The sequence below is a fragment of the Eucyclogobius newberryi genome, unplaced genomic scaffold (assembly GCF_026437365.1).
Source record: "Eucyclogobius newberryi isolate DKJ021-1_F unplaced genomic scaffold, fEucNew1.0.hap1 SCAF_17, whole genome shotgun sequence".
NCBI lineage: Eukaryota > Metazoa > Chordata > Actinopteri > Gobiiformes > Gobiidae > Eucyclogobius > Eucyclogobius newberryi.
In genome coordinates, this window is record NW_027315801.1 from 18601863 (window position 1) to 18626630 (window position 24768).

General features: G+C 43.4%; 2 protein-coding genes across 2 annotated transcripts in view; both read left to right on the top strand.

The window, feature by feature from the left end:
- Positions 1-270: 270 nt before the first annotated feature.
- ccdc22 (CCC complex scaffolding subunit CCDC22) lies at positions 271-10337 on the top strand. Its single transcript, XM_072449330.1, has 16 exons — positions 271-448; positions 1296-1473; positions 2045-2177; positions 2776-2876; positions 2946-3024; positions 3086-3255; positions 3806-4009; positions 4352-4516; positions 5083-5202; positions 5727-5843; positions 5918-6019; positions 6737-6844; positions 8174-8269; positions 9804-9863; positions 9950-10024; positions 10123-10337. The coding sequence occupies exons 1-16, from the start codon at positions 399-401 to the stop codon at positions 10234-10236; spliced, it is 1872 nt and encodes a 623-aa protein (XP_072305431.1). The 5' UTR covers positions 271-398; the 3' UTR covers positions 10237-10337.
- Positions 10338-13726: 3389 nt separating this feature from the next.
- Positions 13727-24768, top strand: part of gon4lb (gon-4 like b) — a 35326-nt gene continuing 24284 nt past the window's right edge. Inside the window, exons 1-13 of the mRNA XM_072450214.1 lie at positions 13727-13786; positions 14895-14982; positions 15051-15178; positions 15310-15384; positions 15466-15516; positions 16201-16242; positions 16319-16417; positions 18019-18252; positions 18830-19016; positions 20693-20794; positions 20948-20988; positions 21900-21997; positions 22658-22949. Of these exons, the coding sequence (XP_072306315.1) occupies positions 13781-13786; positions 14895-14982; positions 15051-15178; positions 15310-15384; positions 15466-15516; positions 16201-16242; positions 16319-16417; positions 18019-18252; positions 18830-19016; positions 20693-20794; positions 20948-20988; positions 21900-21997; positions 22658-22949 (1443 nt within the window). The 5' untranslated portion in view covers positions 13727-13780. The remainder of the gene's footprint in view (positions 13787-14894; positions 14983-15050; positions 15179-15309; positions 15385-15465; positions 15517-16200; positions 16243-16318; positions 16418-18018; positions 18253-18829; positions 19017-20692; positions 20795-20947; positions 20989-21899; positions 21998-22657; positions 22950-24768) is intronic.

The following is a 24768-nucleotide window of genomic DNA, read 5'->3' on the forward strand; positions in this document are numbered from 1 at the left end:
AAATCAATTAAACTCAAGAGCACTTTTTAATCTAATATTTAAATGCTGTTTTAATTAACTGTTATACTGTTTGTGTTTGTGCTGTATTCCTTCGAGCATAAACCTTCTCAGATCTGAAACTAATTAAGTCAGGGCCTGGTTAGTACGTGGATGGGTGACCAGCAGCCACACAACTGCCCTTGTGTCCTAAGGCAAGACACTTCTCCCACATTGCCTAGTGTCGTGTGAGTGTTTCTGACTGCAGTACCTCCAGAGCCCTGTGTACCAGCAGGTGGCGGTAGTGCGTCAAACTCCACCAAACACAGAGCAGAAGCAGAACAGTTGCACGCCACAGTAAAAGCGGATCTTCTACTTTACTCTTAATTTATACTTTTATAAAGGTTTTAGAACAACCAGCGATGGAGGAGGTGGACAAAATACTCATTCGTGCCCTGAAACAAGTCGGCACGTAAGAATTTTCAGACATTTGATTATAATTGCCATGTCTTGTCAGTGTCCAGCAGTCATATGACCATATTACCACACCATCTATGTCTGTCAGAATTGTATCTTATTCCTAAAGCCTAATATGATGTACTGTAAAGATCAGTAACAGTGTTTGACAACCCAAATTCTACTGTAAATCTCCACTGATTGTTAAAACATGAAGAACATAGGCTAATTAAAATGTTATTAATCACATGCTCTTTCACAAGCCTTTTTTTGGGGTTGTGTTTATGATCTGATTTCTGGACCTTTTCAGATGATTTAACGTAAATCTTTGCAAACAGCTAAATCTGAATAACCAATAGGACCATGATCAGAAAGAAATCTGATACTGTTCACATATCATTGTAATCATTTTAAAACTTAAAAAAATCTAATGATTATCAGATTTTGAATGCCCTGCACCCACAGCCCACGGGTTTCATTATCTGGACTATGCTCAAAACATGAAGATGTTTTGGAGGTAATTCTTGTAATGTCCAAGTCATAAAACCTGTTTTCTCAGCACGTCATGTTTTGGAGTCTGTCTATAGTCCAGAATACAATGATTTATTAGTATACATTTATCCCAATAATAGTAGTTCGTTCTGATTCATTATTATTATTTTTTTGTAGTGTGGCTCCAAATTGCATATTTTAGTAGTTTAAACCAAATAAATATGTTATAATAATCCAGTCATTACCTTTAATCTAGAATAGTTTTGTTAGTTTATAGTTTAGTTCTTAATCTTTGTGTGTATTGTGTACTGTGTACTGTGTATTGTGTACTGTGTATTGTGTAACGTTGTTTGTCTGGGATGTGTTTGTAGCGAGGTGCCCGAGGAGGTGGAGAGCGTCAAACTCTTCAGCAGTGAGCTTGTGGTGGAGGCGGTGGTCTCATGTCTCCGTGTGATCGATCCAGGACTTGGCAGTGGTCTGCCCGCCTCCCTCCCCCCAGGGATGTCTGCCCGCTTCAGGGTGGGCATGAGTCTGGCACAGGCCTGTCAGGTGAGGTCATCCCCTCTGCTCCGGAATCTCTGTGCACACTGACCTTTAGATTAGGACAATCCTGACAAAAAGGAATATTTCCATGTGTTTTTGCATTATCTCTATAACAATATTCAACATTCAATATTTTCAGAATGCATCGGGAGTGTGCTAAAAATGTGTCTGTTAATGTCATATTGAAGTTCAAGCATCGCATAAAACATGAGTGGACCATAAACCACAAGATTGCAGAAATATTACACAACAAGGGTATATTTTGGTTGTATTAACAAAAGTCTATTTTTAACACATTTCACATAAAATAAATCTCATATTTAGGCAGTTAAAATCATAATGTAAACATTTCAGTGGAATCCAAATGTGTGCTTTTCCTTTAGCTTTTCTATATCTACTTTTTAAGGCAAGACACCTTTATTTGTAGAGCATAATAAAAATGTACACAAACTAAGTAATTCAAAGTGCTTTACAGAACAGGACAATCTGCATTAAAATCACAATACAGACAAATAAAAATAAAAGTCATACATTTGACTGGGAGAGTTGTCCTGACAGTTGTGGTGTGTGTGAACAGGACATTGGTTTCAAAGGCGAGCTGGGCTATCAGACGTTTCTCTACAGCAGTGAGCCAGAGATCCGCTCACTGCTCATGTTCTTGGTGGAGAAGCTGCCCAGGGGCAGCGCTGAGTCGTCCGACCAATCCTCAGGTGCTCCACACTTTTCTCTGACCCGAGGCGTTGCCTGCTGACATCGTGCTACTGTGTGCCAGCGTTAGTATGTATAGTATAGTATTATATGAAAGAAATGTAAAATCTGTACACATCCAATGACAGGAAAGACTATGAAAATCAAGTAAACCAATAAAAATATGATCTACCCTTGTGGACAGGTGTGGGGAAAACGTCTCTCCTCTCTAAAATCCACTGTGATCGAGCAGGTTAAACTCAAACAGAGAAGGCATTAACAGGCTGCTGCTACAAAAAGAATATTTTCATATTTACAGCTTTGAAATGCTGGCCTCTAGTGGCTTCAATCAATCATTAATATGAGATTAGACTTTTCATGTTGGCTATGATGATGAAGTTGTATGTGTTTTAACATAACTTGCCAGTTTGTGTCACCGCAGCATACAAGTACTGTGCTATATGTAAATAGAAAACTTGAAGTTTATTAGTTTGAAATTAGGCCAAATTAGTTTTGTATCTCATTTGGTAAACAAACATCAACTGTGGCAAGTTTGAAGCAACCTTGAAGGTTAAGTTAAGTCATGTTCCTGGACTAAATGATTCTGGATCCTTTTTACAGGTAAATCGGCGCTTAAAGGCATCGCTGCTGCGATGAAAGCTGAACTGTCCGTGCCCTGGCTGCCCCCAAACTGCAGACTGCCTCTCTACGCTCCCACACAAGTAAACACAGAGAGCCACATTGTACAGAAACTGTGTGTGTGTTGTTTACATCCCTTCTCTGCTGGTCAGGGTCCTGACGTCCTGCACCACTTCCACATGCAGCCCCTGAGCCTCGCACACGGCCCAGCAGGCACGAAGCTCTGTAAAGGTGTGTATGCTGCTGGGGGCCTACCTCACCAGGACAAACTAAACTCCTGTGTCTTCTTCAGACTTGAGCGAGTACCAGCGGGACATCTTGCCTCCTGTGACCTCACAGACTTCCCATCATACCTGTGTGGTGTCCTCCCTCCTGGAGCAGCACACAGCTGAGTGCAGTGCGGCGCAGGAATGGCAAAGTGAATGGAGCAATCAGGGGCTTCTGTCGCGGCTCACTCCACAGGTGAGACCTTCTCAGATCAGGCTACTCTGGTTTCTTTAGCGCGGATCACAAAGTCTCATAACCGATGAGTTTAGAAATGAAGACTAATCCTCATTCAATCATTTGGACACGTAAAATGTGAAGTTTATGTAAGAAAAAGGCATTTAAATGTATTTTAAGTGTGCAGCTTGCCTTGATGTCTGAGCTCGGCTTTGCGTGCGCAGTGTGCATGCGCACTGTGCGTGAGTACGCGGCGTGCGTGAGTGCGTGCGCGGCGTGCGTGAGTGCTTGCGCGGCGTGCGTGAGTGCGTGCGCGGCGTGCGTGAGTGCGTGTGTGCGTGCACGGCGTGCGTGTGTGCGTGCATGTGTGCGTGCGTGTGACAGATGGAGATGTGACATTGGCCCAGTGCAGTGTGTTTACAGCATGAATCTCCTCTGTGTGGAGAAAACACATTTGAATTGTCCAAAGTGTTCTATTGGTTCCATTTAAGAACAACAGGTTGACTCTACAGATGCTCTGTGTGATAGTTCAGCTGGTGATACTGTGTTCATTGACTGTTTTCTCTTACAGGAGTACAGACTGAGAAAGCGCTGTCGTCTTCGCCAGCGCATGGATGAGCAGCTGCGTTCTGCTGCACAGTCTTCCTCTGAAAGTGCCTCTCACAGCGGCTCAGATTTATCAGAGTTATTACAGGCCTTCAAAGGCTGCACTAATGAACACATGCTGGCTAAAGGCTCACACTTCACCCATACTCAGAAGTTTACCTTCACTCAGGTGTGTAGCATGGATCCAGACCCGTTATTCTCACACACATTTCAGATGGAGGGCGGGGCCTATATTTCTCTATGGGCGGTTCCCTATTTTTGGAAAAAATAACAGATAAACATTGGATCCACAAGTTTGCCATATTCATTTTATGGCTCAAAGTTATTTGGACTGCCCACAGTCATGCTTCTTTGTTTGAATAATGAATAAACCTGGTCAAATCATCTGTAATCTGACAGTTAAATAGTTCCGGCTCAGTTTAAACTCTACATGTACTGTAGAATGTACTGTAGAATGTACTGTAGAATGCTGTGACATTATGAGCTTCACTAATAGCCCTGTGTGTGGCAGGAGGCGGCCCCCTGCCCTTTACCCTGCACTCTGGTCTCAGAGGGGAACGCTCAGCTCCAGCAGCAGGACGAGCTCTCCTCTTTACAGCAGCAGCTCCAGCAGCTGTGCTCGGACCTGGAGCAGCTCACATCAGAGCTCAAAAGCAGAAGTGTGACCACTGCTCAGGTACTACTCAGACTGAAGACCAAGTCTGTTTGATCAGGACACAACAATTTGTAAAAGCAATCCATATTTGAAATGGTTTATTTCATAGACAGATATTGTTACTTTTATATGTTTATGACCTCAAACACAAAGTGTTTGAACTAAAACATGTTCATGGTTTGAAATCAAATACATTAACAGATTCTTTTTATAGATTATATAAAAAGATAGATTATATCGATCAAGATTATATATCATCTTGATAGATAGCCATTTTTGTCTGTTTGACAATTTAAAAAATACTTTAGCTCATTTTGCATTTTGAAAGATGTCTTAAAATCTGCTTTTGATCCATTTGAGTAAATAGTCACTGACAGAAGCACCCGTTTAAATACATTCAGTACTAATGACATAAAGTGGAGCTAAATTAACCCTAAATTAAGCACATGAGTAAAACCCTCACATGAGGGCTTGGCCTCTGGACCTGCAATTGACTTGACAAATGGCTTACCGTGTCAGATTTGATCTGTGCAAAGTGAATTCTTTAGTAATGTACGAGTCTTATGTTTCTGACGTGTCTCCACAAGGTTTTGAATGATATAAACAAAAGAGAGCGAGAAAATGATGAGAAACATGCTCAGATTCAAGTGAAAAAGAAGACTATAGACCTGCTGCCCCAAGCTGACGAGAACCTCCTCCAGATTCAGGTGAGTCTGTGCTGAGAGCAGTCCATCTCAAACTCCCATCATGCCCTGCAAAGTATCTGAACCTCATCATGATCACGGTCTGTGTCCAGCACCAGAAATATCAGGATGTTTTGTTGCTGACCACATCTGATACGTTTCCCAGTTCCATCACCAGACTCGTGTTTAGAACCTCACAGGCTTCTTAGAATCCCTGAACACGTACAATTCCATCCTGGTTGTTTTAGGCCTTCAGTCATGTTCATATTCATTGGTTGATGGCGTCTTAGTCGACCAAAATGTATTAGTCGACTAATTATTTGATTGGCATTGTATTGTTAGTGAATTGAGACGCACAAATGGGCAGATGACATCAGTTTTTAGGACACGTCTTTAGTCAGCCCTGGTTTTGATCATATGGCCCAGCCCAACCTGTACTCAACAACTGACAGCAGCAGGTTTTTTCTGTTCTGTTACATTTGAAAACATTGCTCAGGCTGTTGTTGTTCACCTTTCCCTCAGTGGCCTTGGTGTTTTGTTGTCGACAGGATCTAGTGGAAACCAGTGCCAGGCGTGTGGTAAGCTTGGCCACGCAGTGGGAAAAACATCGAGCACCGCTTATCGACGAGAACCGCAGGCTCAAGGAAATCTGCAGGATTCAGGATGTCAGTATTGGCAGACACTCACTGCCTTCTTTTAATAATCATAAAACATAAACTCATTATTATTTCTTTACCAGATGGAATCTTCTGGAAAGCTGTCTGAAATTCGGTCTCTGCATGATACAATTTCTGTGTGCACTGAGGAGGCAAAGAAGAAAGAACAAACCTATAAACAGCTGGTAAAGTGAGCCGTACTAGATGTGTTGAAGTCTGTGTTCATGTGTCATAATCTCCTATTACCTAAACAAATACTGCAAAATACAACAGTAAATATGTTTAAACCAGGCTCTGACATGACTCACATGTGTCTGAATGCTTTTACTATTCTGAGGTTAATCACAGTTTTTCCAGTGAACCCTCGCTGTGTGAAGGAGAGGTTTCGTAGGTATTTCCTTCCTGCTGCTGTCAGACTTTATAACAAGCACTGTTAGTCCTGAACACTCGCAATACTGACCTAACCTAATACTGATGTGCAATTCCGTCATATGTGCAATTACTGTGAAATTCATGTGCAATCTATGTGCCGTCGTGACACATATTCATGTGCAATTACTGTCGTGATCACATGCAATGGTATTTATGTGTTTATTTATTTATTTATTTATTTGTCTATGGGAGTTTTTGTTTATAGGAGATCTTTTACTGAAAGTGTTTTTCAGACTTCCTATAAGTGATCTGCTCTTTTCTTCTGTATCTACCTCTGTACCTTCCTGCGTTGCACCAATGAAATTTCCCCATGTGGGACAATAAAGTATTATATTATCTTATCTTATGTTATCTTATTATGTCCCATTTCACTTTTGCCTCCCGTCAGCAGTTTACAAACTTCACTGGGGTCTATACTTGTACTTGTACTTGTAGCTGTGGTCTCACCGTTGACCTGTGCTCCCCACCAGGTTTCAGAGCTGGACAGTCTCCCTCAGGACGTGTCCCGCTCGGCGTACACACAGAGAATCCTGGAGATCGTCAGCAACATCAAAAAACAGAAGGAAGAGATCATCAAAGTAAGCACCTTTCTGACATTAAAGGAGGCGTATTACGCCAAAGCAAGTCCTCATAATGAGCTTTGAACCAGTTTTATAACATTTGAACGAGGACAGAGCATATTAATATATGTAAACGCAGTCTCCAGAATACTGCGACATGAATACTGCAGTAAACACAATCTCCAGAATACTGCGACACGTAAATGCAGTCTCCAGAATACTGCGACATGTAAACGCAGTCTCCAGAATACTGCAGTAAACACAGTCTCCAGAATACTGCGACATGAATACTGCAGTAAACACATTCTCCAGAATACTGCGACATGTAAACACATTCTCCAGAATACTGCGACACGTAAACACAGTCTCCAGAATACTGCGGCATGAAAACTGCAGAAAACACAGTCTCCAGAATACTGCAACATGAGTTCTGCAATAAACACAGTCTCCAGAATACTGCGACATGAATACTGCAGTAAACACAGTCTCCAGAATACTGCGACATGAATACTGCAGTAAACACAGTCTCCAGAATACTGCCACATGAATACTGCCACATGAATACTGCTACATGTAAACACAGTCTCCAGAATACTGCCACATGTAAACACAGTCTCCAGAATACTGCGACAGGAATACTGCAGTAAACGCAGTCTCCAGAATACTGCGACATGAATACTGCAGTAAACACAGTCTCCAGAACACTGCGACATGAATACTGCAGTAAACACAGTCTCCAGAATACTGCGACATGTAAACACATTCTCCAGAATACTGCGATATGTAAACACAGTCTCCAGAATACTGCGACATGAATACTGCAGTAAACGCAGTCTCCAGAATACTGCGACATGAAAACTGCAGTAAACACAGTCTCCAGACTACTGCGACATGTAAACACAGTCTCCAGAATACTGCGACACATAAACGCAGTCTCCAGAATACTGCGACATGAAAACTGCAGTAAACACAGTCTCCAGAATACTGCGACATGTAAACACAGTCTCCAGAATACTGTGGCATGTAAACGTCTGCTGCTGTACTGAGCATGTGCAAACTAAAGAAACACATTTAACAGGAGCAGATGATTTCTGAAAATCACTCAAACTTCTACCAGGGCTTTTTCTTTATAATTTTGTATCATGTCCTAAAACAATAAAGTTGTCTACTATAAAAACAGGCTTTGTGTTGTGCTCCAACTCACCTGACACTGTGTTTTTACTGTTAAAACAGCAGATTTGAAAGTATGATACAGTACGGTGCTAAATGTACATTCTATGTCTCCTGTAATAATCTCTGTTGAAATGACTGCATAGATGTGTGTTTCATTTATTTTTTTGTCTGTAGATTTTGTCCGACACAAAAGAACTTCAGAAGGAAATTAATAACCTGACGGGGAAACTGGACCGCACCTTTGCCGTCACCGATGAGCTCATTTTCAAAGTAAGTGCGCGAATCCGGAGGCTTTAGTTCTACAAATTCATGATTCGATACAACACAATCTTTTGTGCAGGAAATATCCGAATATTACTAAACTATCCACAAATGTTGAACCAAATCATGTTAGTTTGGAATTGCCTCCACAGACTTGTTATGTTAATCTTATTGTTTAAAGTCCTTTCAACTGACAACAATCATGTCTTTGGGGTTGAATAATGACACCACTTTCTAATGCTATACATATGAAACCCATACATACTGATAAAGACGCTGATTAACTTTGTGCCAGTGTTTGTTTCATATGGATTGGCCCAGTAATGACAGAGATATGAACCACAGGGTTTCCACGCTTTTCTGGTTTGGCAGGGGGTCAATTATTGGTCATATGATTGTATTATTGTTTTTAAATGTCCATGTTCATCACTGCTGTTTAAAGCATTAGGTTGCGTTCACGTGACATCACAAACATTCAATCAGCCAATAATATGAATGATGTTAAAATGCAGATTTGAGTTGTACTAGAATGAGCTCTTATGTCTAGTCACTTGAGATGTTTAATTACAAAGTACAGTGTAATCAAGCTTATAAGATAAGATAAGATAGTTGGTTTCATTTCATATTCAGGTCATATCTGTCATGAATAATATGAAACTCAAGCACTAAAATAAAACAAATGAAAACATTTTCTTCTGCACAACTTTTCTTCTGCACAACTTCTCTTCTGTCACAATGATGTAATAAACAGCAGTGCTATACAATAACCCATACTTTATCTAAACTGCAGGTAAGCATTAGGGGTTCATCAATCATCAGGATTCTTTAGGTCACAAAGTCGTAATTACTAAATAATAATAATTGTGATATTTTCAGAGGAAAAATTAAGTTTCAAAAAATGTCCAGACTAAATTACGTTTATTTTTAATTTTTTAGATCAATTAAAATACAGGTAAATGTGACTATTTTAGAAGCAAAATTAAGTCTTTCTGCTCTGGCTTTCCTCAAAAAGTATTTTTTTTATCTTGCCATTGATGTCAAATGAATCATTCAGAAAGTCTGATTTCATAATGTAGGTTACATATTAGGGAGTGTTAAGAAAACAAGACTAAAGAAAATGTAGGATATTATTGTTGTTTTGGTTGTGATGTTAATAGTAGGGAATAACAAAGGCCTCAATCTCAGTGGTTTTTTTTAAATAAAGGTTAATAAATAAAGGCAGTCAAATTTGAAATCGTGACACGCCTAAGCATTAATATTCTTTTGAACTCTGACCCTGGTGTTTGCGCTGTCGCCTGCGAGAGTTTGGAATAGCAGATGGGATTTAGAAAGACCACGTTTTGAGGACGGTTGATAAGCGCCTCATGTCATTGACGGGGTGGGGCCGACAAATACGTTCTGACAGTTGAACATCAAATTCTACCTTGAGAATCCTGACCTGTCGCAGCTCAGTTTCAACTCTAGAGAATTGAGAATGTTGTGATGTGACGTGAACAATCCGGTGACTAAACATTCAGTGCCATCAAACCTGTGATTGTTTCAGGACGCCAAGAGAGACGAATCTGTCCGTAAATCCTACAAGCACCTGGCTGCCTTACACGAAGTATGCATATTTTTCCACACTGAACTCCATTCTGATACTTAACCCTTTTCATCATATTTCATCTCCTATTTGTCTTCTCCGTTTAGAACTGCAATCAGCTGATCCAAACCATTGAAGACACAGGCTCCATTTTGAGGGAGATCCGTGATTTGGAGGAGCAGGTGGGAAAAGTACATGTATTTGTATGATTAATTCTGCTGAAAAGTTGGTGACATTAGATCATTTATATTCTTTTTTTTGGGGGGGGGGTCGTTTATAGATCGAATCCGAAAATGGGAACAAAACGGTGGCAAACCTGGAGAGGATTCTGGAGGACTACAAGGCGATTCGACAGGAGAATTCTGTGCTTGCTGCCAAAGTTTGCGAGGCCTGAGATCACGAGAAGATTCAGTTGAGCTTTGTGTAAATACAAGATTGAAAAATGGCCCCCTTTTTTTCTATTTGAATCAACCAATAAAACCATTATTAACACGTTCCTGAAGCGTGGAGTAAACTGGGCTTGTGTTTTTGTATTTTCTCTGGCAGATCCAAAGTGATGAACAATTAGGTCTGTTGCCATTGCAATTTGCAATTTAGGACTAAAGATATCTATTAAATACTTAATGAGTAAAATGTTAGCTGAAACCCATTCATTTATGGTCAAAATATAGACCCTAAAAATGCATCAGAAAGTCTTCAATTCCTGAATGGCGCATGTAACATATTGGTTATGATTAACTGGCATCAGATTTGAATTATTTTATGTATTTATAACAAAAAGATAAGCTAAAACTATAAAATAGAACTGTCATTTTCTTTGTTTTTCAAAGTAATTTTTTTTTTTTCTAGACTAGATTTTATCTGAGCTTCACAAAAAGTAGAATTTCTGTCTGAACGTCTAGAATATATCTGTAGATAACCGAACAGTTCTGTAAGATAAGATAAGACATTCCTTTATTGTCCCACATGGGGAAATTTCATTGATGCAACGCAGGTAGATACAGAGATAGATACAGTAGAAAAGAACAGATCACTTATAGGAAGTTTGAAAAACACTCTCAGTAGAAGACCTCCTATAAACAAAAACTCCCATAGACAAAACCTCCCATTACCCAACAAGGGATGGAGGGGAAAAATAAGAAAGATAAAAATAAATAAATACATAAATACCATTGCATGTGATCACGACAGTAATTGCGCATGAATATGTGTCACGACGGCACATGGATTGCACATGAATTACACAGTAATTGCACATGAATATGTGTCATGGATTGCACATGAATTACACAGTAATTGCACATGAATCACGACAGTAATTGCACATATGACGGAATTGCACATGGTTAGGTCGGTATTGAGAGTGTTCAGGACTAACAGTGTTTGTTATAAAGTCTGACAGCAGCAGGAAGGAAAGACCTGCAAAATCTTTCCTTCACACAGCGAGGGTGGATCAGTCTCTCACTAAAGCTGCTCTCCAGAGCGGTCCTGCAGGGGGTGACACTCATGGTCCAGCATAGATGTGAATCTAGCCAGGACCCTTCTGTTCCCCACCTCCGGCACCGAGTCCAGAGCGCAGCCCAGGACGGAGCTGGACTTCTTGATGACTTTGTCCTCTGTGATGCTGCTGCTCCAGCAGGCCACACCGTACAGGAGGGCTGATGCCACCACAGAGTCATAGAAGGTCTTCAGGAGTGGCCCTGTCACTCCAAAAGACCTGAGTCTCCTCAGGAGGTAGAGCCGACTCTGGCTCTTCCTGTACAGTGCGTCTGTGTTATGAGTCCAGTCCAGTTTGTGGTTCAGATGAACACCCAGGTACTTGTATGAGTCACTCTCTCAATGTCCCTTCCCTGGATGTTCACTGGTGAGGGGGCAGTGGGGTGGCGTCTGCGGAAATCCACCACCATCTCCTTGGTCTTCCCCGCGTTGATGAGGAGGTGATTCCGCTGACACCAGTCCACAAAGTCCTGCGCCAGTCCCCTGTACTCCGCATCATTGTCATCCGTGATGAGTCCGAAGATGGCAGAGTCATCAGAGAACTTCTGCAGGACACAGCTGTCCGTGTCGTGTCTGAAGTCTGCAGTGTAGAGGGTGAAGAGAAAGGGCGCGAGGACAGTGCCCTGGGGCACCCCCACACTGCAGGTCCGAGTGTCAGACACACAGTCCCGTGCTCTCACAAACTGGGGTCGGTCCGGGAGGTAGTCCAGGATCCACTCTGCCAGGTCATACTCCACACCAGCCGTCTCCAGCTTGTCCCTCAGGAGCAGCGGCTGGATGGTGTTGAAGGCGCTGGAAAGATCGAAGAACAGAATTCTCACAGAGCTGTCAGGCTTTTCCAGGTGAGAAAGAGAGCGGTGCAGCAGGGAGATGACGGCGTCCTCCACTCCGATGCCAGGCCGGTATGCAAACTGCATCGGGTCCATGGCTGAGCTCACGGTGGAGCGGAGGTGGTCCAGGACCAGCCGCTCCAGTGTCTTCATCAGATGGAACGTGAGAGCCACCGGCCTGAAGCTGTTGAGGTCTTTGGGGCGCGGTGTCATGGGCACAGGTACCAGACAGGAGGTCTTCCAGACCTGTGGTACCACCCTCAGCTTCAGGCTCATGTTGAAGACATGCTCCATAACTCCACACAGTTCATCCGCGCAGGACTTAAGGAGCCTGGGGCTGATGCCGTCAGGTCCTGCTGCCTTCCTCACTTTAATCCTCTTCAGCTCACTCCTCACCTGTGCTGCTGTGACAGTCAGTGGTTGGCAGGGGCACTGTGTGCTGGGGGGATGGGTGAGTCCAGGCGAAGTGGGGAGCTGATGGTCCGGGGCGCAGAAGTGAAGAGGAACGGATGCAGGGCATTGTCCAGCTGTGGAAGAGGGAGCATGCAGCTGTGCAGGGGGAGGGGCGGGTGACCGATCAAATCTCAAGAAGTGAGCGTTTAGATCTGTAGATCCCCCTCTGTCTGGGCAGGGGGGATTTTGAAGCCCGAGATGGTTTTCAGGCATCTCCACACTCCCTGAATGTTCTTCTGCTGCAGCTGCTCCTCCATCCTCCTCTTGCTTCAGCCTGCCTGATCTTCCTCCTCAGCTCCCTCTGCACAGTCCTCAGCTCCTCCTTGTTCCCTGACCTGAAGGCTCTCTTCTTCTCCTTCCGCAGTCTAACTTCACACTGTAAGTATCCAGTACAAGGTTTTTACCTTCATCAAGAATGCCAAGATTAAAGGCACAATGGACGATTTTTCGGCGATTTGAGAACGCAGGCGGAAGTGCGCACTGCGGACTGATACAACACACACGTGCGTTTGTTTATAAGCGCAACGGAGCGCGACGCATCTCTCGTCTCCCATAGATTTCTGTCCACTTCTGCGTCAGCTCGAACTGTCTTTCTCCGTCTTCATTTTGCCCCGTACACTGAGGGAACTATATTATGATAGATCCATGCGCTTAGGCATGCGTAAACGTGGGGACGAACCGCACACAGCTGCAGGTGAGCGATAGGTGCGTTTTATGATTGATACGTGGCAGGACAAATGATTTATCCATGCCACGAGGAAATATGATTTGCTGAAAAAAATCGTCCATTCCACATTTAATATCAGTTATCTCGTTATGTTCCACTTCACTTTTGCCCCATTGTGTTTTTGTATCTTTTAAATAGTCAAAGATCCTCAATATGCTCTCCAGAAAGAAAACCGTAACATGTACATTGTATTTTCATGAGGAAATTCCACATTATTTCTGTCCTTCACCCTCCTCCGCAGCAGGGGGCGCCTCAGTCTGTCCTTCACCCTCCACAGCAGCAGGGGACGCCTCAGTCTGTCCTTCACCCGCCACAGCAGCAGGGGGCGCCTCATTCAGCTCGTGCCAAACCACCGCTAAAAACGTCCGTAAACAGCGGATATGATGAAGATCTGGTGTTAGCATTTGCGTTAGCATTAGCCTGGCGCTGCTATGCGGGTAAGGGAACAAATAAAGATATTAAGCACTAAATACAATAATGAATTATTAGCTCTATTATATGCATTTACTTAATCTAAAACACTGTCATGAATTACTTACATTACATAATTGTATTCTTAAGAGAAAAACATGATATGTGCATGTCCGGTTACACAAACTGTTAGCCATGTTTACATTTTAAGACTAGTCCGAACAGTCTTTAGGAATATTACATTAGATCAAATCCATCTGTAACAATAACATACATTGGCCTGAGCTTAAGCAGATGAAGATTGAATTCATGCATTTAATTTCTGATTTGTACTTTGTGAGCAAATGTTTGCTTGTAGGTAAGTTTACTGTAAATGTATCTTATGTCTTCTTTCAATATTATCATTTACAGCGATCAGAGCTAGAGTTCAAAGTACTGCATTTCTGACTTTACTTCAGTAAAACTTCAGATACACCTGGTCAAATATTCAGTACAAGTAAAAGTAGTTCTGTCAAAGTTAAAGTACTGAAGTATAAGTACAGTATACGGTAACTTGTAAGTAAGTATAGGGAAATGACTTCAGTGTTGAGTATACTTTTTTTAAACTAATAATCATTTTAAGTACTGGTAAGTGTTATGATTATTTACATGATCTGGTTCTGTGCGGTTCTGTGCAGTTCAGTCTGTCACATTAGTATAATGTTAAAGACAATACACCTGTTAGAAAGAGTAAATTGGCATAAATGTTTAAGTAAATGTAAAATGTGGTATATTTACTACCTTAAAATAAAAGCAAGAATAAGCCAACTCTTAGCTTGTAAAGTCAAGGTAATAATTACTCAAGTCAGTTTTACTGTGTAATTCTCTCTAAAAGTGTATGTACGGACAAAACACAAACTTGCTCTTTTGTCATCTCTCTGAGCACAGATCGCCTTCTGCCTCCACTTTGAAAGGCCTGATGAACAATGTTTAGAGTTTTAAGATCAGACGACTCATTTCTGTCTACTGTAATGTTCTAATTTGTGATATTGATTTAAAGTTTTAATATAAATCCAATGATGATGATGATGTTGTTTTACATGCACTTGATGAGGAAGCTACATTGTATTAATGGTAGTGTTTTTGTATTTACAGCATGTAGAGAAGAGGAGTTCTGAGCCAGACCTTCTTCAGTCCAAACGCCTGAGGAGTGAGTATTCAGCGTCCCCTTCTGCAGACACAGGTGAACACACGCACGCACACACTCTTTTTGTCCTCAGTACTGTGTGAGTGACACTGAGTTGTGTGCAGAGCCTGACGACGACGCAGAGACCAGCGAAAACGACAGCCATGGCAGTGAAAACCAGCTTGAACTGGACCTACGCAAAATGTCTCGCAAACACAACCTCACCAAGAGCAACGTCCGCAACATCTTACGGGTGAGTCCAGAGCTGCCGGCACTAACTACAATCATGTTGTGTGTCTAGGAGCACAATTCAAGTACTCATTTCTAAACTCTTGCCTGGAGAAGTTTGAATTGTAAATAACAGTGTGTTTTCTACTGGTTTAGGAGGTGATCACCCACGAGACAGTGGTGGAAATGATGAAGGCTGCCATCAGAGACACTCAGGACCTACCACTGTTTGTGAGTCCACTCTGTACAATTGTGGTGTTCTTTTCTGCTTTACTCTGGCCTCAAACTGAATGGTTGTTTGTATTTTTTCAGGAGCCTAAAATGACCCGGTCCAGGTTAAAGCAGGCCGTGGAGCGGGGACAGGTACCATCGCTCACAGAAAGCTCTGTGCCCAGTTTGTCCCAGAAGAGAGCAGTGTTATTTTGAAACTAAAATATGATGTCAGGTTTTTTTTTTCAACGTCATATCTGATTACTAAAACTAAATAAAGTAATCAAGGTGACTAAAATGACATATTTTGTCAACTAAAAGTACTGTTATTTTTGTTAATTGATAAAACAAAACCTTAATGAAATAGGGCTGCATCTAACAACTATTGCACTAATCAGTCTTAGTCTAGTAAGGAATATTTCAACTTTGCAAAACTACTGTAATTTATCCCAGATAAAACTAAAGAGATGTCGCTTGAGGGCATCGTAATGTAATTACAAAATCATTTAATAATTTTCTTTAAAAACTGAGTCATAAATCCTCCTCTCAGCACGTCACATGTTTTGGACTCTGTGTGTAGCCCAGATAATGATTATTCCATTTCTAAATTAATTAACAATAATTTCAGTAATCGTTTAGTTGCAATTTATCGATCAAATTGTTTCAGTTAAGACTAGATCCAAGTCTCACTTTTCAGTCCCAGTGCCTCAAACCAGATTATAAACAAACACGACATGCTAGAAACCAGTCTGCATGTCCCATGAAGCAATGCACTACAATTTATGATTGTTAAAATAAAAAATACATTTGCTGGTTTCTAAAACAAATGTGTTTCAGAAGGTGAACTGGAGCCTCCCTGCTGTCAGCTGCTCAAACAGAGTAAGAACCTGCTGTGAAAGTTGGTTCAGAGTTTTCCTTGTTGAGTCTGTAACGCTTGTTTCTTCATGGGCTTTAGGGCTCAGGGTTCGTGGACATGGATCTCGAGGAGGAAGAGGACTCGTCTGATGAAGAGTACTGTCCTGATGAAGATGAAGAGGACGACACAACGGACGAGGTCTGGCATAACGGCAGCCCAGATCAGTCATAATAACAACATGTTTAGACTTTCAGTAAATTTAAATTGACCTTTTGGAATCTATTATTTTACCATGTGGGTGGGGGCATATTGAAATGATACATTACCAGTTTGTGTGTGAACACTTGGTAAAGAGTTGTAATGGTACAGTTGAATATAAAATACAGTAGTTGTAGAATGAAAGTGACTCCTACCACAGACTCGTATGGAGCTGTCAGGGAATGAGACATACACCGATGCTATTCCTTAACACACAGAGAACACAATTCAACTTAGAATATGAAACGACACAGAAATATCAGACGTTTGTGTGGCATGCATGGGAGAAACCGCCGGGTCGGGTCACCCAGGCTGTTGTAAGCAGCCTGGCGACCCTCCTGGTCTCACGACGTTTTTTCTCATGCAGGTTGGTTTTATTAGATATTATGGAATAGGCGGTTCACATTTCTCATTGGTCAGCTTCACATCAAGGCACTTGTCTTTTACAACAGCCTGGTATTTTTCCTTAGAGATAAAGCCTTGGTGAATGTTTTACCCATTCTCCCCTGGGGTGTTACCCCCTCCCTAGGATAAACATTCTTTGCTCCATCTTTACGACACCTTCACAAATGCAGTTTGTCACATGCCGTTTTTCTCTTAGACTAATGATGCAGATAATATATCACGATTATGCAGATAAAATAAGATAAGATAAGATAAGATATTCCTTTATTGTCCCACATGGGGAAATTTCATTGGTGCAACGCAGGAAGATACAGAGGTAGATACAGAAGAACAGATCACTTATAGGAAGTCTGAAAAACACTTTCAGTAGAAGATCTCCTATAAATAAATAAAAACTCCCATAGACAAATAAATAAATACCATTGCATGTGATCCCGACAGTAATTGCACATGAATATGTGTCACGACAGCACATAGATTGCACATGAATTTCACAGTAATTGCTTGCGCACTTCCGCCTGAGTTCTCAAATCGACGAAAAATTGTCCATTGCGCCTTTTAAAGGCGGTATGGACGATTTTTCAAACGCAGGCGGAAGTGCGCATGCGCACTCCCCCGTGGAGACTGATACAACACACACGTGCGTTTGTTTATTAGCGCAACGGCGCGCATCGCTCGTCTCCCGTCGATTTCTGTCCACTTCTGCGTCAGCTCGAACTGTCTTTCTTCGTCTTCATTTTGCCCCGTACACTGAGGGAACTATATTATGATAGATCCATGCGCTTAGGCGCGCGGAAACGTGGGCACGAACCGCACGCGGCTGCAGGTGAGCGGTAGGTGCGTTTTATGATTGATACGTGGCAGGACTAATGATTTATCCACGCCTTGAGGAAATATGATAAAAAATTTGCTGAAAAAAATCGTCCATACCACCTTTAATATTTGGATTTTTTGCAAAAGTGTATGCAAAAATTGAACAGTAAATTATCTTTTGTAACCTCAGCTGGTTTCATCCTCAGCTGGTTTCATAGTGGGTGGGACTGCTTCATAGTTTCAACATAACTAGCACAATAATACATTTTAGCTTCTAAAATAAAATCATTTTTGACAAAATGTTATTGTGGTGTTTTTGCTAGCTGTTCCTGAGTGATGGCGACAGTCTGGCCTCTCCTCTCAGAGTGCACCCTTGCTCCCAGAATGCAGAAGCACAGAGCCACAGAGCCTCAGGGCAACCTCACTTCAGACCTGCAGACTGCTCGTGCAGCCCCAGAGCCAAGGCCCCTGCCCCTGATCCACTCACCGACTCTTTCTTAGACAGACTCAACGCTGTAGAGGAGGAGCTCAACTCTAACCCCGCCTACTTTTACCAGGTACGATGTTCACCTGGCTAAATGTTCTCCTCACAACTGGATTTCAACATTAGAGCAGGCCAATGTAGGAGAGAAGCTAGTCAGAACTAGTCATAGCAGCTCTACCATTAAAGGAGACGTATAAGGCTTTGAATTGAACAATAACACGAGTAGATCGCCATTTTAAACCGCAATATACATCTAAAACGGCTTAATAATAGAAACTGGTCCATTGATTTCCTGTTCAAAACGGCTAACTCTCAAACGCCCTGGACGTGCTGTGTCAAACACTCAAAATGCAGGATTCGCACCACGTGGATGCTCAGAACGCGCTGCAGAAACGCTAGACGCTCACATAGACTTTGAATGTAAACTGGACGCTTTGATGCTACAGTGTGAATGCTCTTTTAGGCTGGCCACAATAAGAGGACTCTGAAATATTTAGTTTTGCTTTGATCAGATCTGGTGTGACAGTCGGACACATCTCCTGTGCATAGTTGTGCCTTGTACTTTTGTGTATATTAAGTAGTTTTCAGACATCATTGCTTACCTTCTCATTATCTACTCCTTAAAAAGTATATTTTGTACTGCCCTTCAGGATGAGGATCCGTTGGCTTGTCGCACTCGCTCAAAGCTCCCTCTTGTGGATGTTCCTATAAATCGTCTGGAGGCGGAGCTTCTTGCCCCTGACATCACTGCTGATATGTACGCCAGCCCCACCCACCAGACTCGGGATCCTCACTGGACCCAGTGGCTCAAGGGCCTGGTCGCTCCGGAGAACACAGGTCTGTACCTCTCATTCTGAATGAACCTTTAATAGTTTACGCTTCACAAATCTGCAGTCTGCACAAATAAACAAAAGTATCATCATTTTCCCACAAAAGCTTCAGAAAATGATTCAAGTCCAAAGACATGATTGTCGTCATTTGAAAGGACTTTTAAGGACTACTTCTGCTGAAAGTACAGACAGTTCTGCAGGAAGCAGAAATATAATATGATAAATTTCAATCGTAATGTTCAATTCATAGGTTGCATTCACATTTGATGATGTCATAGGGCAGGGCCTGTATAACTGTTTTTGAAAGAAATCTCCAAACTTATGATATTTAACTTTACCATTATTTATTTGGCTCCACAAACTTAAAAGTCCTTTCAACTGATAACAATGGCACGAATTTCTGAAGCTATTGTGAAAAAAATAATTTCAGTTCTATTTATTTATACTGACAGTTACGGTTTATTGCCATTGTCAGTGAACAACATTTACAGGCTTGGAACTTACAATGAACAATAATGAGGCAAAATATATCAAATAAGGTATGCATTGAAGAAAAACTTACTATAAGATACTTACTATATACACAAACTTTACAGTTAAATGTATGGTTAAATTTACAGATGTAGTGTAGAAAGGGAACAGTGCAGTGAGTGATTGTTGATTAAAGTATAGTTAAATTGTAGATAAAGTGACAGGTGTTTAGTGTTCATGATTCCATTGTCGGAGGGAAAAAACTGTTCTTGGCGGGAGGTTTAGGTCCGGATGGACCGTAGCCTCCTGGCTGAGGGGAGTTGCCTCCTGGCTGAGGGGAGTGGCCTCCTTCCTGAGGGGAGTGGCCTGGCCTCCTGCCTGAGGGGAGTGGCCTGGCCTCCTGCCTGAGGGGAGTGGCTCAAATAGTCCATGTCCAGGGTGAGAAGGGTCGGCTGTGATCCGACCTGTTCGTCCCAGAGTCCTGGAGACGTACAGGTCCTGCAGAGATGGAAGTCTGCAGCCGATCACCTTCTCAGCAGAGGGCGCTGTAGTCCCTGTTTGTCCCTGGCTGTGGCTCCAGCGTACCACACAGTGATGGAGGAGGTGAGGATGGACTCAATGATGGCCGTGTAGAACTCCACCTTCATCTGCGCTGATAGCTTGGCTTTCCTCAGCGCTGCAGGACATACATTTGCGCTCTAAAACAGCTCAGAATTCACTGTTTAACTGTCAAACTATTGAAATTCAAGAATGTTTTGAGGTCACATGAACCCGACCTGTTGATCCAATTGTTCTTCTTTAGGGTAGTCAGTGTTTAGAACCAGGTCTAAACTAGAGCTATTAGTTTAGACCTGGAATAGTCCTTTTTTAGACCTGCTTTGATTTGGTTTAATAATGAATGCTTATACATTTAAATAACACTCTTTTGTTTTGTTCTTCAATTAGATTTTGGGCTGCGTTCACACTTGCACATTCGCCACATCAAGATTTGGAATAAACAAGGACTAGGCCCAAAACTAAACCTGGACTTGATCAGGGATAAATATGGACTCAATTTATGGCCGATTATTGTGAACGCACCCTTAAAAGAATGAACTGTCTATAAAGTTCAGAACATTTGAAGCCAAACAAGCGATGATGATGATGATGATGATGATGATGATGTTCCACTGCACTTATAAAACATGTTTGAATCTTTATCTGTCTCTTCAGAGGAGGCAGAGGACGAGGACGACCCGGAATACAACTTCTTGGAAGACTTGGATGAGCCGGATATGGAAGACTACAGGACAGATCGAGCCGTTCAGATCACAAGTAAGACCTTTTTGTGGCACGCACTGAACCTCAGAGTAATGTCCACATTATGAGCTCATCCATACTCATAATTGCTTTTTGTTGGTCTATGTTTTTTTAAGAAGTTTTTTTTAAATGAGCTTATTAACATAGAACTATAATTGTGCGTTTCAGAAAAAGAAGTCAATGAGCTACTAGAGGAGTTCTTTGAGACGGTAAGCACAAGTTAGATCTCAGCGTGCTAAAGGCTTCTCTGACATCAGTTAAAGCAACCCTTTCCTGCTGGGTTAGAGTCTGCCTCTTTGTCTCGGTTCATGGGTCCAAAGTCATGTGACACACTCGTTTCTATTGCTATCGTGAGGACAGAAGCTGTTTGCTGAGCTGTGGGTTGTTTCAAAAGAAAGGACTTTTCTTCTTCTCTAGTGTTATAACTGATCAAAATCAAACCATCAAAATTGCACGTTCACGTCTCATTTTCATTTAAACAGACTGTTTCTTTGGTTTGTGCATGAAGCCGTAGCACAAGGGTTATCCCCTGACTCTTCCCCTTTAGTCCTCCAGACCCTGCCCCTGACTCCTCCCCTTTAGTCCTCCAGACCCTGCCTCTCCTCCAACTTATCTGGCAGTGCACAGTTTAGTGGAGCGTTTTGTCCCACTTACACTTTATCTTAAGCTGCTGACAGACCAGAGGAGTGAACTACTAGACAGTGGCATGAAATTAAGGACTTTATTGTCGTTTGATCATGGTGTCAGTAATTGTGAATAATTGTAACATAAAACAAAAACATTTATTATGGCACATCGTTTTATTTAATGGTATGAAACACTAAATATTTGACAAATATATTGAACAGTGTTCTGAGTGCATTGAAGCGCTGCTCTGTAGCGCTGCTGCTCTGTAGCGCTGCTGCTCTGTAGCGCTGCTGCTCTGTAGCGCTGCTGCTCTGTAGCGCTGCTGCTCTGTAGCGCTGCTGCTCTGTAGCGCCGCTGCTCTGTAGCGCCGCTGCTCTGTAGCGCCGCTGCTCTGTAGCACTGCTGCTCTGTAGCGCCGCGGCTCTGTAGCACTGCGCTGATGTGTTTGTGGTTCTTGGATGTGGTCATATCTTTCATGCTGCTTTTCCTTTAGCTCCAGGAGCAGACTCTTGAGGAAGAGGAGCACGAAGAACCAGATGATGAGGAATCATTTATGCCTGAACCTCAGTTTAAAGTTCCTCAGTCTTTACGGTAAAATAAGGCTTTGCTGGGTTATATTGTAAAAGTCAGGCCTTCCTGTTCTCTCGTTGGGACAGAGCAGCAGAGTGGTGCTGTCTCTGTTTGGGTCGAGAGAGAGAGAAAAGCACTTCCTCTAAAGCCAGACATCTTCCACATCACAGTCACACAAGGAAGAGTGCCGTCAGAGGAAACAATCGCACTGTATGCAAAAAGATTTCAAAAACAAAGGATAATTGATATTCAAACTAGTATCTTAACTTGATGTCGTCTAAAGAAGGCATTACTGAGCTGTTATTACCTCTAAATATATTTACTGGTCAGTGTCCTATAAAATGTCATCTTATAAACTAAAACTGCCACACGACTAAGCACCGTAACACTGAATATACTGAAAAATATACTGTCTGCATGGTGAATTTTTCTTTACAGGCTGAGAGGCAACTAGGCAAATGAGTGGAGTGGCCCCTCCTATTTACATCTCTGTTCTTAGTCACTCATTTGCCTGACGAAGGCCTAGTTGAAGGCCTTGTTGAGGGCCTTGTTGCCGAAATGTTGCCTATCCACCTGTAAAGAAAAAATCACCATGCAAATAAGATTGTGAAGGTTTTTTCCAGAACATTCTTATCGAGTGCCCAAGTATTAATCCAAGCATTTTTCCTTCTCTGTGCATAGTGTTGAGCCTTCAGTAGAGCCATTGCTATCAGATCAACAGAAGAATGTGATCAGGCCCATCCAGACCAGAAGAGCTCTCCAGGACACCACCAACACCACACAAACCCAGGCCATGAACCCGGCACTGCCCTTTAAGAACCAGGGGAACCTTGGCCTGCCCCAGCATCTTGTGACCCAGGCGGAATCGTATGGCAGTCATGTGACCCAGCTAATTCTGGTGCCAGAAAGGGCTGTTCCAACTCTGAAGCTGAGCGAGCGTCAGAAAAAGCATCTGCAGCAACAGATACAACAGGTACAGCTTCTGATCACCTTCAACACCTTTGTCAATGTTGCTAGGTCAAATTGGGTGATTTTTTTAAAGATCCTTTATCATGCTATATTTCCCATTTGATAGCCCACCTAAGAGCATATTTGATAATAATACGTGTTGTGTAACACCCATAACATAATGGTTATAAAATATCACCCATACCTTGGACCCGCTCACAAACGGATTTGAGATTCACCCCACCCTCACGGAGTCTCAGTGAAAGCGTGTGTCCCCCGCCCACCCTGTGACGTAGTCTCAGTGAGAGGGTATGTCCCCCACCCACCCTGTGACGTAGTCTCAGTGAGAGCGTGTGTCCCCCGCCCACCCCGTGATGTAGTCTCAGCGAGAGCGTGTGTCCCCCGCCCACCCCGTGACGTAGTCTCAGTGAGAGCTTGTGTCCAGCGTGCATCCCGTGACGTAGTCTCAGTGAGAGCTTGTGTCCAGCGTGCGTCCCCCGCCCCCTCCGTGACGGAGTCTCAGTGAGAGCGTGCACCCCCCACCCACCCCGTGACGTAGTCTCAGCGAGAGCGTGTGTCCAGCGTGCGTCTCCCGCCCACCACGTGACGTAGTCTCAGTGAGAGTTTGTGTCCCCCACCCACCCCGTGACGTAGTCTCAGCGAGAGCGTGTGTCCCCCGCCCACCCCGTGACGTAGTCTCAGCGAGAGCGTGTGTCCCCCGCCCACCCTGTATGTCTCAGTGAGAGCGTGTGTCCCCCGCCCACCCCGTTACGTAGTCTCAGTGAGAGCGTATGTCTAGCGTGCGTCCCCCGCCCACCCCGTGACGTAGTCTCAGTGAGAGCGTGCGTCCCCCACCCACCCCGTGACGTAGTCTCAGCGAGAGCGTGTGTCCAGCGCGCGTCCCCCGCCCACCACGTGACGTAGTCTCAGCAAGAGCGTGTGTCTCCCGCCCACCCCATGACTTCGTCTCAGCGAGAGCGTGTGTCCCCCGCCCACCCCGTGACGTCGTCTCAGCGAGAGCGTGTGTCCCCCGCCCACCCCGTTACGTAGTCTCGGTGAGAGCCTGTGTCCCCCGCCCACCCTGTGACGTCGTCTCAGGGAGAGCGTGTGTTCCCCGCCCACCCTGTGACGTAGTCTCAGTGAGAGCGTGTGTCCTCCGTCCACCCCTGACGTAGTCTCGGTGAGAGCGTGTGTCCCCTGCCCACCCTGTGACGTCGTCTCAGGGAGAGCGTGTGTTCCCTGCCCACCCCGTGACGTAGTCTCAGCAAGAGCCTGTGTCCCCCGCCCACCCCGTGAAGTAGTCTCAGCGAGAGCGTGTGTCCCCCGCCTACCCCGTGATGTAGTCTCAGTGAGAGCGTGCGTTCTCCGCCCACCCCGTGATGTAGTCTCAGGGAGAGCGTGTGTGTCCCGCCCACCCCATGACGTAGTCTCAGCGTGAGCGTGCGTCCCCCGCCCTCAGCCGGGGGGAAGGGGGGCATGTTCCAGGAACAGAGTGCTTCCTGGAGGATGGGCTGACGCATTGAATGGGTAGGCCCCGTCCATCTGTTCATCCGAGGAAAAGGATATAGACTGTACTCACTAAAAACTGCAGGAATCAATCAAAAAAAACACTTTGGGCACATATACGAGGCACCAATAGCACTGTAAGAAGGTTAAAATATTCAGAAATATTGTCCGTGAGTTTGGCTAGATCATTTGTCCGTGTAAAATGTACTAAACCTTCTGCTGAAGCCTGGAAACCCTGACCTTTACGTAGTAAATAAAATGGGTGAAAAGTACTGTTAAACTGGTGAAATGGGCATATTTATATAGCACTTTCTACCTCCAATGGGCACTCAATGCAC